The sequence below is a fragment of the Phyllobates terribilis genome, unplaced genomic scaffold, assembly GCF_046119375.1.
Source record: "Phyllobates terribilis strain yellow unplaced genomic scaffold, ASM4611937v1 Scaffold_8__6_contigs__length_399053987, whole genome shotgun sequence".
NCBI classification, from domain to species: Eukaryota; Metazoa; Chordata; class Amphibia; order Anura; family Dendrobatidae; genus Phyllobates; species Phyllobates terribilis.
The window spans coordinates 299,676,100-299,689,809 of record NW_027362768.1 but is presented as its reverse complement, the minus strand read 5'-3'; the positions used below and the strand labels follow the sequence as shown (position 1 = coordinate 299,689,809).

The window sequence follows — 13,710 nt, the reverse complement described above, 5'->3', positions numbered from 1 at the left end:
TGTGGGGCCTATTATACTGTATGGAGGACTATGTGATGCCCATTATACTGTATGGAGGACTATGTGGGGCCCATTATACTGTATAGAGGACTATGTGGGGCCCATTATTCTGTATGTAGGACTATGTGGGCCCATTATTCTGTATGGAGCACTATCTGGGCCCATTATTCTGTATGGAGCACTATGTGGGGCCTATTATACTGTATGGAGGACTATGTGGGGCATTATACTGTATGGAGTGCAATGTGGGCCCATTATACTATATACTGGTTGGCCTACAAGTTTGTCCAAGTTTTTCATTTTGGCCCTCTATGAGTTTGACATCCCTGCGCTACAATAGCTATTGGAGGATTACACGTCAGCTCGTTGGTAACTGATACAAGACGCTCCTTATGGCTTCGCCACCTGCCAGGCGCCATCTCACACAGCACCCAGTAAAACATGGCACCTAAATATAGCCCTGCCGATATCCCAAAGCTTCACACAACATTTTATATATATATATATATATATATATATGTCTTTAATAGCTCTGAGTTTTTCACATAGTTAGCTGATACTGCTCCATAATGACTGCTGCGGCTAAATACAAGGTGGAATGAATGTTTTTCTGCAGTCCTGCCTACAGCACGTGTAACCCTGCGCTCCTGCACGCTGACAACAGCTCAGGAGAAACCAGTCAGCTGCTTATAAAAAGCAGAAAATGGCGGCCACGCCTGACTGAGGTAAAATGACAGGTCAGAAGGCAGGAACCGCCCCAAAGTGCGCCTCGAGTCACGTGGTAGGAATGTACCATCTGGCATAGCTTTACTCTACACCCTGAAGCTACGGAAGAGGGGTGGGGGAAGACATATCGATCTATACTTATTCTCTAATCATGAAGATAAAGTACATGATTAATAAGATTCTAATAGTCACTTCAGACCTGGTAGTTACAATAATCCTTATTATTAAAGCGGTCTTTATTTATTTTTCAATTTACATTGAATGCGTCACCCTCCCATAGCGTAAAGACAAATGGTTCGTTCTAATTGACAAGCGTCAGCCTATCTAAACTGTCGGTGGGCGTGTTCTTGTGGGGCCTTTCGCGGATTCTGATTGGTTGTTGGTGAGGCAGTGGCTGTGCGTTGTGAAAGCTGATTGGTGGGTTCGCGAGGGGCGCCGTGCGCAGCTCGACGGGCATTTTGGGGTCGTGTGCAAACCGCGTGTGGCGCAGCGAAGAGGAACTAGAGATAAACAGCAGCTTAACGGTGAGTGGAGGACGAACGTGGTGTCTGGCGGGAGGATAGAGGGGACTATGAGGAGCTAGGGGAGGGAGAGGGATGAAGAGAAGCGTCCGCGCATATGGCGGGAGTGCGGAGGAGGGGGCGCGGTGCTAGGCCCAGACGCCCATGCTCGTGTGGGCTGAGTGTTTTGGGGCTGCAACCCCGGCTGAGAGCGGATAGTGGCTCCTCTCCTCACACTGCGGCCTGCACATCCTGCCGCCACCGCGGCCTCGAGTGTCTGGCGCTCACTGTGTCCGCGGATTACTAATTATAACTCCGGCGCGAGCTGCTGCTGCACCACGTGGTCCGCCGCCTGTTCCATATATGGAGAGGGCACAGGGGTCTCCGCACTGAGCGTCCCCGGGGGCAGGCGGCCTCCCCTGCGTGCGGGGGATAGACCGCTCCATTCATGCCCTGCTGAATCTGTGCATTGTGCCCAGGAGGCCCAGAAGGGGATTGTCAACAGCTCGGTCTGTGTCAGATCTGCAGATAACTATCGCATATCTATGGGCAGATTATAACTAGTATATGGCACTTAATAGTTGTCCCCCTCCCCCATCAGTGCTGTGCTCTTGGTCTGTGGTGTCTGGGTTAAGGTATAATAAAATTCCCCCCTTGTTAAAGGGTTAGACCCAAAAATAAGACCGTGATAACTTGCCAGACAGCTGTGACCCCCTCCCTTCCATCCAGAGGACTGGGACCTTCTTCTGCAGACTCAGCTTGAATGGAGCAGAGGAGGATCGTGTCCTGGGGCTGCGTTCCAGGGTCCTGGTTTTGGGATTGGTTTGGGGTCGGCATGTTATCCCCCTTGTTCTATTTCTAGGATATTGTTCCCCAGGTGGGATCTTTTCTTAACTGACAAGTTATTCATCCACAGGAGATGGAATAATGTGATCTCTTGGGGGTCTGATCGGCAGCACAGGGGGACTTTTACCCTTATTAGTATATAGCAACCGTCCATCATCCCGACCACTGCCCTATGCATTTTCTATGAGGCTGCACTCTCTTTTTTTCAGCAGCCCCATAGAGGATGAATTGAGCAGTGGTCAAATGTTCAGCCTGATGCTCCATTTTGTAACAATTGGTATAGGATCCTCCCCCAGTCTTACACATTTTTGCGTATAGGTAACTTCACTGTACAACCCCTTTGAATATAAAAAACTAATTGCAGTCAATACAGGTTGCCTGAGTAGGTGTAAGGGGGCAGTGAGTTTAAGTTGATATTGTCTGTAAAACTCTGTGGAACTAATGGCGCTATACAAGTCGGTAAAATAAATAAAACTTATTGTATTTATAGGTGGATCACAAGATTTCACAATATAATAATATTTTTATTTATACAGCGCCAACATATTCTGCAGCACTTTTGATTTTAGAAAATTTACAGATATCATCACTGTCCCCATTGGGGCTCACTATCTATATTCCCTATCAGTATGTCTTTCAAGTGTGGGAGGAAACCCACGCAAACACAGGGAGAACATACAAACTCCTTGCAGATGTGGTCTTTGGTTGGATTTGAACCCAGGAACCCAGCACTGGAAGGCTGCAGTGCTAACCACTGAGCCACAGTGTTGCCCTATAAACTGTACCTATCTTTTTTAATAGATCTTTTATCTGATGTGGCTGGTGTACTTACTGTGAAAGTCCATATTACAAAGCAGGTGTAACCCTCATATTAAAATCAACATTTTCTGAGTTATGTCAGGCAGGAATCTCTCTGTAAGCATTATACAGCCATGGATTTTTATATGGGAAAAAAACTTTTTAAAGGCAATCCTCTGTCGGAGCAACGCTCCTAAGCAGTCAATATCAGGCCATAGGAAGCTTAATAAAAGGATACCCTGATATCTGTGATCTGATATTTAATTCCAGAGAAATCCACATTTTTCTTAATATGTAAATGAGCTGTTAAGATCTATGGGCCAGACATAGATCTCACTGAAAATCTACCTCCAGAGCTTATTTTAAATGCGAGTGTTACAAGTGAGAGCAGACTGTCCGTCATTACATGTCTCACCTGTAATTCCCCTTTCATATGGGGTTAGTCCTGAACATGACGGAAGCCAGGATTTGCATCTTATTTCATCAGTGGTTTTTTTTTTTAGCCTTTTTTTTATATAGATCTACGTGGTTTTTTTTTTTTTTTTTAAGAATGCTTGTTTTGTTTTTCATATATATTTTTTCTTGCTTATGACTGATATTTATTGTTTATATTTCTCTATAGGAAGTGACTCTTGAAACATGAGCAGTAACGAGTGCTTCAAATGTGGCCGCTCCGGTCACTGGGCTAGGGAGTGCCCTACTGGTGGTGGTGGTGGTGGCGGCGGTGGTGGACGTGGCCGAGGTGGAAGAGGACGTGGACGTGGTGGATTTAACTCTTCAAGAGGTAACCAAATTAAATTTATGCTTTTGGCTGCTGCCTGCACCGTTTGGCCCTATTATTTTTTTTTTTTTTATTTGTTAACGCCTTTTTATTGCTTTGCTGTTTTTATTAATATACTTTTTTTTTCTTCTCCATTATAGGGTTCCAATTCATTTCTTCATCTCTTCCAGACATTTGTTATCGTTGTGGAGAGTCTGGCCACCTTGCTAAGGATTGTGATCTACAAGAAGATGGTGAGTGCGGGTTTGGTGCCTGATTGATAATATTAACATGAGAGGCTAAATAGTAGGGCCAACTTTTGGGACCCTGCAAGTCCCTGGCGGAGTAATAAAGCTTCCATACATACAGCCTTCCCTTCCTGACTTTATTTGGGCAATTAAACGGGTATTTGTGGTTTTATTTTCACCTTCCTACTGTCTAGTGAAGTGTCAGGTGGCCGTATAACTCGGCCAAAAATCTAAACGCATTGTTCGGACTGGCCGGCGGCTCTCCCGACCCGAGCGTGACTGCTGCAAAGAAATACATGCTGTTGGGAAAGCCACCGGCCAGTCTGAGCATTGCGACCCAAGTTACATGGCTGTCTGACACTTCCCTTAGCCTGTAATCTAACTCTAGTTTGTCACAATTTTTGTGAAATTGCTGTCCGTCATCTAAGCTTGATGATACTGAATATTTTGGTTGCACTTAGTTTAACGGGTGTAAAGGTTCGTTCAGTGGAGCGTATAATCTGTTCTTGTGCGAGGCAGAGAGCACAAACACCTATTGTACCTAGCATGCCAGTTCACATGTTGGCCTTACTCTCAGATCACAGCATGTCTGTTTACCTACCAGAATAATGCATACGATGTAAAGGCAGGTCCAGCATATATCTGTGGGACAGCTCAAGGTGCTGGTTACAGCTGAAATTTGTGGTAGTCACTGGCCCGTATTTCAATACAGCCATTTGAACCCGGTGTAAGCGTGACGATTACTTTCCAGTGCTGGGTTTAGAGTAAAAACTGCCTAAAATGCTGATAATCGACAAGATCAGACACTGAGCCGGCATGTAATGATAGGCCCTGGCTCAGAAGTTGTATAAACTTCTATGTAGTTCTGGGGTGTGATGCAGCCTATAACTTCCGGTTTGGGGTGGGTTTACATGACTTGCACTACTATACAGAATAACTATTAATAAGGTTTTCATATTTCAGTCCCCTCATAATTACAAGCAGATCAGTAGTGGTCCTGAGCCCCACCGATGGATTAAAACCCCACCCAGCTCAGCAGACAAGAAGGCATGCACAGAGCGGAGTACTGATTTTATTAAATAAAAACGAGGGGAAGGGGAGAGTTTGAGCGATCGGTGGTGGTCTCAGTACCTGGACCTCCATTGATTGGCTTGTTGTAATAAAAGCAATGAAATATGAAGAAAACCCTTTTGACGCTTTAGTTACTCTTAATATATTTAAAACTGCAAATACATTAATGTCTGTTACTCTGGTTTTAACTTTTTTTTTTTCCCTTTTTTTGTGGATGTTTAGCTTGCTATAATTGTGGACGAGGTGGCCATATTGCAAAGGATTGCAAGGAGCCAAGGAAAGAAAGGGAGCAGTGCTGCTATAACTGCGGCAAACCAGGCCATCTTGCTCGAGATTGCGACCATGCTGACGAGCAGAAATGTTATTCTTGTGGAGAGTTTGGTCACATCCAGAAAGACTGCACCAAAGTGAAATGCTACAGGTCAGATGCGATCCCAGTGAGCGTATGTTAGAGGTACTACTTCTAGGTGTGAATCTAACAACACTGTTCTTGGTCCGTTACAGGTGCGGTGAGACTGGCCACGTAGCCATCAACTGCAGCAAGACCAGCGAAGTCAACTGTTATCGCTGTGGGGAGTCGGGGCACCTTGCACGGGAATGCACGATCGAAGCTACAGCTTAAATTTCCTTTGTCGCCCCTCCTTTTTCTGATTGATGGTTGTATTATTTTCTCTGAATCCTCTTCACTGGCCAAAGGTTGGCAGATAGAGCTAGTCCCAGGCCAGTGAGCTTTACTTGACGTGCAAAAGGAGGAAAGGGTGGAAAAAAAAAACGACTTCCTGCATTTAACTACAAAAAAAAAATGTTTATGTTTAGTTTGGTAGAGGTGTTATGTATAATGCTTTGTTAAAGAACCCCCTTTCCGTGCCACTGGTGAGTTGGGATGAAATGAATGGGAAGAGTTGAGTCAGACCAGTAGACCCCTCTCAGGTTTATTGTAGCGCCTGTGCAAAAGGGAGAACTGCTACTGGAAGAGTTTGTGAAAACTTCTGGAAATTTCATTTTTGATGGTCTCATTGTCTGACCTCAGCTGTTCTTCACATCAATTACATCTGTATCAGCGGGCTAAGGCAGAGTTAACACGTCAATGTCGGCGAGTGGCCCTCTGTACAAATCTGGTGAAAGCGGCCACCGAGTTGGAATCGGAGATACAGGTGAAAGAAAGATCTGGATAATTTTTTTTTTTTATTAATATTATTTACATTTTGTTTAACTTTTCATGGAAGTTATGAGTAAAACCCAGAACATGCATCAATGAATATAGCAAAAGTAAGCTGTTCAGGAGCTACAGAGAAATGTTTTCACAGAAAATCAAGATGTTATTTTTGTATACTATATCACTTTAGACAACTGTTTGAGTTTCATTTGCTTGTAATCAGTTTTTAAAGTCAGATGGTAAAAGAAACTGAAGTCCTGGAACATAGAAATGTAATTTTAAACTATCAATAAAGCTGGAGGAGGAAGGGGAGTTTGCCTAAAGTTTGTTTCCATTCACTTATTTATGCTAGCTTAGCTCTGAACACAGAGAAAATACCCATACACTTCTATGACCTATCCATAGGATATGCCATAAATGTTTGGTAAGTGTGGATCCTACAGGTGATACCTGCATCTATCTTGAGAACGGGGACCTCCTGTTTTTGTTGGCATTCAACCACTTAGTGGCAAGGTGGCGGGACATGCATTGCAATCAATGCAGAGAACCAGCACACTGCACCTCCACCTCTTCATTCAATGGTCAAAATTAAACAGTGGATAAGTAAAAAGAAAAAAAAAAATACCAGCTCACCCTTGTTCGATGCTGCTGGTCTTGCAGGGAATGTCGTGATCCACGCTACTGTAGGACATCAGTCAATGCAGAGGAACAAAGGATATGATCCAGCTTCAAATTAATATTCCTACGATGTGTTAAACCAATAGTCCTTTCTTAGAAAAAAATTAAAAAATTATGGGGGAAATATCACAAAATTAATAACTTGTGATGACACCTCTAGCAAGAGGTGAGGGGACGGAGGCAGAAACATTTTTTTTTTTTTTTTTTTATGTAGCCAGACATGTTTCAAGCGCCAAGTGTTCTTAGGTTTTGGTATCGTTCTTTGCCTTTGGTATGATACCAAAACCTAAGAACGCTTGGCGCTTGAAACGCATTTGGTTGCTTACAAAAAAATTTCTGCCTCCGTCCCCCCACCTCTTGCTAGAGGTGTCACCTCCTATTATTAATTTTGTGATATTTTCCCTGTAACTTTTAAAAATGTTCATAAAAAAGGACTATTTATAACACATTGTGGTAATGTGAATTGGGAGCTGGATCATATCCTTTCTTACTCGAAATGAAACAATCCTTTGAATATCCTTACCACATCATTTGGGTAAGTTTCTAGTGATCTTCAATGGGTCATCTATTGTTAAAATAAGTCCAGGAGGTTTAAAAAAAAATAAAATAAATAGTTTTTTTTGTTTGGACATAGATTTAAAGTACAGATGTTGAGGCCCAGACATCGTCTAGGTCAGGGATGTTGAACTTAAACTTACAGAGAACCAAAATAGTCCTCCATACAGAAGAATGGGGCTCCCCCCCCCCCCCCTTAGTCCTCCATACAGAAGAATGGGGCTCCCCCCCCCCCCCCTTAGTCCTCCATACAGAAGAATGGGCCCCCCCCCTTAGTCCTCCATACAGAAGAATGGGCCCCCCCCCTTAGTCCTCCATACAGAAGAATGCCCCCCCCCCCTTAGTCCTCCATACAGAAGAATGCCCCCCCCCCCTTAGTCCTCCATACAGAAGAATGGGGTTCCCCCCCCCTTAGTCCTCCATACAGAAGAATGGGCCCCCCCCCCTTAGTCCTCCATATAGAAGAATGGGGCTCCCCCCCCCCCTTAGTCCTCCATATAGAAGAATGGGGCTCCCTCCCCCCCTTAGTCCTCCATATAGAAGAATGGGGCTCCCTCCCCCCCTTAGTCCTCCATACAGAAGAATGGGCCCCCCCCCCTTGGTCCTCCATACAGAATAATGGGCCCCACATAGGGGTGGTGGTTCTGTTGTCTGGAGCCAAATATAATCACCCTTGGGCCAGATTTGGCCCACGGGCCGGAGTCTGACGTGTGGTCTAGGTCTATTGGGTTAGGCTAAAATAGAAAGTTTTGGAGTTCAATTAAATAGGACCACAGCTGCTATAGTTGGCAATGACAAATGACTGCTTATCAGTGGAGGTTCTGGATGTCTGTTCCCCCAACCAATGATCTTGTTGACTTATTCTAAGGCTGTGTGCCCACGATCTGGAGCCGCTGCAGACTTATGCAGCGTCAAACCTGCAGTGGCCAGATGTTACAGCATAGTGGATGGAATTTGTAGAAATTCCATGTCCAGTATGCGTCTCCGTCCACCCGCCCAAACTCACTTGCGGCACGTCTTTCTGGACGGCAGCATGTCAATTCCTCTGGCAGGTCCGCATATGGGCTTTCCCCATAGACAACCTATGAGGAGATTCTGCAGGTGAAAAATAAGAAAATGGCACTGCTCATTTGCATAGATGAGCAAAAGCCACCGCCGGCTGCTCTTCTGCAGAGTCTGGGCTGCAGACCTGGACGCATTGTGGGCACATACCCTAAGGGTAAATAATCAGTATGAAACTAGTTAATGATACCCTTGACCTCCTCTAAACATGAAGTTAACTAAAGTAAGATATCTAATTTATTAAGAGTTTCAGGAAATGTAAACCATGAACACGCGTATGAATGTATTGTGGTTGAGGTAGGCACATGAAGCTGTTTGATAATGTTCAGGTAGGTTTATTCAGACTTCATAAACTGCTCAGCGTCGGCAATCAAGAACAGCCTTTTCCGGCAGAGAGTGAAAATAGAAAAAAAAAAGTTCATACAATAAGGCTGGTTTGCCCACTCAGGTCCGTGACCTTCAGCAAACCATACAGGAGGTCAGGTCTCCAGACACAGACTGACACGCTGGAGATTCACACATCTCCAGACACTGACCCTGAATGAGACACTTTGTCTCCATTTTATTTACCAAACCATGCCCCTGGGGTGGGGATGTGGGAGCAGCCATTCCCACCCATCTATGACTGCTCATAAACCCGGCCTTGATCCCCTCTATTAACCCTCTCGGCACTATACATGCCTGAGCATGCTTTCCTGGGTTTATATCACTGAAGCTACCAACCTTGATGATGCATATCTCCCCTCCAGGACCGGTCCGGCAGCCATCTTGCATACCACCCACCCAAAGCCGGGGAGCTTGGCACCTTCCGCTATCAAGCAGTGGACCCGCAGCAGTGCGTCAGCATTGCCATGCAGTTTCCTGGGCCTATGCTCTACATCAGTGTTTCCCAAACTCCAGTCCTCATGGCCCCCACAGGTCACGTTTTCAGCATTTCCTTAGTGTTACACAGGTGATAGAAGTATCATCAAGGCATCAGGAATTCTCTCATCTGTGCAGCACTATGGAAATCCTGAAAACGTGACTTGTGGGGGCTGCTCTACATGGAAGCTAAAATCCTGAAGGGCTTGGAACCACCTGGTCACTCGGGCATTGTTCCCCCTTCTCCCTCATCCACCTTAGTGGGGCATGGTCTGACACCAGCCTGAATTTCTTGCTTAAGAGGTAGGATCTTATAGTGTCCAATGCCCAGTTGATGGTCAAACATTCCTTCTCCACTATGGAGTAATTCTTCTCACAGGATGTCAGCTTCTAACTTAAATACATTATGGGGTGCTCTTCCCCGTTCACTTCTTGTGATAGGACAGCACCGAGCCCGACATTTGACGCGTCCGTCTGGACCACAAACTCCTTTGAGAAATCCGATGCCACCAGCACTGGCTGTTTACACAGAGCTAGCTTCAGTTCCTGGAAGGCCGTCTGAACTTCTGGAGACCACTTAGCCATAGTGGACTTTGTCCCTTTAAAGAGGTCTGTCAAAGAGGTGGCTATCATGGCGAAGTAAGGGAGAAACTGGCGGTAATAGCCCATGATGCCCAAGAACGCTCTGACCTGTTTCTTTGAGATGGGTTGTGGCCAGGTCTGGATTGCTTCGATTTTATTTGGGACTTTATTTCGCCTCTGCCTACAACATGACCCAAGTATTTGGCTTCCTCCATGTCCATGGCACGTTTCTTCGGGTTTATGCAAACCCCCGCCTTCCGTAGAGAATCAAGTATCGCCTGACCTTTGCTCAGATAGCTTCCCCAATCCTGGCTGTAGATCACGATGTCATCCAGGTAGGCCGCTGTGTACTTCTTGTGGGGAACTAGGATCCGGTCCATGGCTCTCTGGAAGGTAGCCGAGGCTCCTTGCAACCCAAACGGCATCCTTGTGTACTGGAAACAACTGTTTGGCGTTGAGAAGGCCGTCTTCTCCTTGGCATCTTGGGACATGGGTATTTGCCAATATCCCTTCTTGAGGCAAGGGTGGTAATATACCTGGCCGGCCGCAACCTTTCAATCAGTTCACCTACCCTGGGCATTGGGTAGGTGTCGAACTTTGAGATCCGTTGAGCTTCCTATAGTCATTGCAAAACCGCCATTCTCCATCTGGTTTTCGGCACTAATACTATGGGACTGGACCAGCCACGCTTGGACTCTTCAATGACTCCCAGGCTCAGCATCCGCTTCACCTCTTTCGAGATCACCTCTCGGCTCGCTTCAGGAATCTGATACGGCTTCGTGTTTACTCGAACAAGAGGCTCCGTAAGAACCTCATGCTCTATCAACTGAGTACTTCCCAGTAGTTGTGAGAACAGGTGTCTGTTCCGCTGTAGCAACTCTCTGCACTGTTGCTTTTGGGCACGTGACAGTGACCCTGCCACCTTGACCTCCACGTCGGCTTCAGACTTCGCCGCCAAACACGGAGCTTCCACAGGCTCCTTATCTCGCCATGGCTTAATTAGGTTGACATGGTACACCTGGTAGGGCTTCCTTCTCCTTGGTTGGTGGACTTTATAGTTGACGTCGCCAACCTTTTCATCTACTTCATATGGGTCCTGCCACTTGGCCAGGAATTTGCTTTCCACCGTAGATACCAGTACTCGATCCCCAGGGTTGAAGTGTCTCACCCTCGCCGATCCATTGTGCCTCTTGTGGTTTGAGGAGGTGTTCTTTCATAATGGGCATCACCTTGGCAATCCTCTCTTGCATCTGGGCCACATGTTTGATTACACTCCTATAAGGTGTAGACTTCTCCTCCCAGGTCTCCTTTGCTACATCCAGGAGTCCGCGGGGGTGTCGGCCATATAACAGCTCAAAAGGGGAGAATCCAGTAGAGGCCTGTGGGAGTTCTCTGATGGAGAACAGAAGGTACGGCAGTAGACAGTCCCGGTCGTATTTCTCTACGACCTTCTTCATCATGGCCTTCAAGATTTTATTAAACCCTCTCCACTAAGCCATATGTCTGGGGATGGTAGATTGAGGTCCTGAGTTGTGTGATTTGCAGGGTTTTGCACAACTCCCTCATCACCCTTGCCATAAATGGAGTCCCTTGGTTCGTTAGGATCTCCTTAGGCAACCCCGTTCTCGAAAAGATCTGGACCAGCTCCTGGGCTATGCACTTGGCAGATGAGTTTCCTGGTGGTACAGCCTCCGGGTATCGTGTAGCGTAGTCCAATACCACCAGGATATACTGATATCCTCTGGCAGACTTGACCACGGGTTCCACTAGATCCATGGCAATGCGATCGAATGGGACCACAATGATAGGTAGTGGCACTAAGGGGCTACGGAAGTGAACCACAGGGGAGGTCAGCTGGCAGGTGGGACAGGACCTACAATAATTCACAATCTCTCTGTGACAACCAGGCCAGTAGAACTTTTGGAGGATCCTTTCCTGGGTTTTTTCTACCCCCAGATGACCACCTAAGACATGTGCATGGGCCATATCTAACACCCTGCGTCTGTATGGCCCAAGTACTAGTATCTGCTCAATTACCTCTCCTCTGAGCTTGGTGACCCGATATAGTAACTCCCCATTTACGGCAAAGTACAGATATCGAGTGTCAGCCCCCAACTCTTGAGCAACACCATTAAGAACAGTGACATTATCAAACGCCCCTTTTAGAGTTAAGTCCCTGAGTTGGGCGGTTCCAAAGTTACCCCGGACACCTCCAGCTCAGGGATGTTGGCCTCTGGGGATGCGGCCTCTTCCTCGTCCCTAGCAAGCACCCAAAAGGGAAACCCATCAGTTGAGGCATGGTTGTTGTTGGGACAACCCAACTTCCTCCCTTTCCCCACAAGTCCCAAAACAAGGCAAAGTCCCGCCCTATTATAACAGGGTGTAACAGGTCCTTGACTATGCTCACCTCATGGGACTCGGCGCCACAGTTTGTGTCTATGAACACTCGGGCCACAGGGTAGTCCTTAGCGTCCCCTTGGATACAGCGGACGCCCACCTATTTCCGCGAAATCAGACGAGGAATTGTGGCCCTCACTAGGGTTACCAAACAGACCAGTCACTTGCACACCATTCACTGACACGGGGCATGCCTGCGGTCAGGCAGGATATGCAAAGTACGAGCAGTGCCATCCTTTGCTGCAGTCCATTGGCTCGTTGGTCATGGGGCAACGGGTGGCTATGTGACCCGGGGTGTGACATCTCCAACAAATTACGTTATTGAATAAGGCCTTTGGCAGCAACTCCCCGGGTGGAGATATGTGAGCAGCCATTCCCACCCATCTTTTATGACTGCTCGTAAAACCGACTCTGATATGCCCTACTAACCCTCTCGGCACTACACTGTGTTCCAAATTATTATGCAAATAATATTTTCTCAGATTTTCCCAAATTACCTATATGAATTGCAGTCATTGTAAGTTTCCAGTCAAATAACTATTAGAGTACAATTGAAAGGTTTTTGTACAAACTGCCTATGATAACAGTATATTTTTAAAAAAATAAAAAACTCAAACTGCACTCAAAATGCATGTTCCAAATTATTATGCACAGCAGAGTTTTCTACCTTTTCATTTTAATAAAGAACAAAAAAATGGTCATTTTTGAAATTATAAGCATTAGCAGGTTATTACAAACTGAAATCAAACAGTTTTCAACTGAAAACTTTATTCTAGGTGATGTTACATTTGCACATAGGACCCCTTGTTCGAAAGGAGCTTCTGAACTCTCTCGTCCATTGAATTTGTCAGGTTTTGGATGGTTTCTGCTTCAATTGTTTTGCATGAGGACAGAATACCCTCCCAGAGCTGTTGCTTAGATGTGAACTGCCTCCCGCCATCATAGACATTCCTTTTGATGATGCTCTAGAGGTTCTCAATGGGGTTGAGGTCAGGGGAGCATGGGTGCCACACCATAAGTTTGTCCCCTTTTATGCCCATAGCAGCCAGAGATGCAGATGTGTTATGTGCAGCATGAGACGGGGCATTATCATGCATGAAATGATCTCGATGGTTCAGATGGATGGAGTGGAGGATGGCTGGTTGATGGACACCCCATGCAAACACGGCTACGGCGCCAACAAAGAGGAGGTGGAGTAATGTTTTGGGCTCGAATCATGGGGAGAGAGATTGTCGGCCCCTTTAGGATCCCTGAAGGGGTAAAGATGAACTCCATAATGTATGTTGAGTTTCTCAAACAGCACTTCCTTCCATGGTTCAAGAAGAAGAACCGTGCATTCCGCAGCAAGATCATTTTTTTGCATGATAATGCACCATCTCATGCTGCACATAAAACATCTGCATCTCTGGCTGATATGGGCATAAAAGGGGACAAACTTATGGTGTGGCCCCCATGCTCCCCTGACCTCAA

The 13,710-nt window shown here is 46.1% G+C and overlaps 1 protein-coding gene across 1 annotated transcript; it reads left to right on the top strand.

Moving 5' to 3' along the window:
- The first annotated feature begins 1,094 nt into the window (after positions 1–1,094).
- CNBP (CCHC-type zinc finger nucleic acid binding protein) lies at positions 1,095–6,428 on the top strand. The gene is made up of 5 exons (XM_073644484.1): positions 1,095–1,250; positions 3,493–3,654; positions 3,792–3,884; positions 5,172–5,370; positions 5,454–6,428. Exons 2-5 carry the CDS (start codon positions 3,510–3,512, stop codon positions 5,569–5,571), a joined length of 555 nt encoding a protein of 184 aa, XP_073500585.1. The 5' UTR covers positions 1,095–1,250; positions 3,493–3,509; the 3' UTR covers positions 5,572–6,428.
- Positions 6,429–13,710: the final 7,282 nt, after the last annotated feature.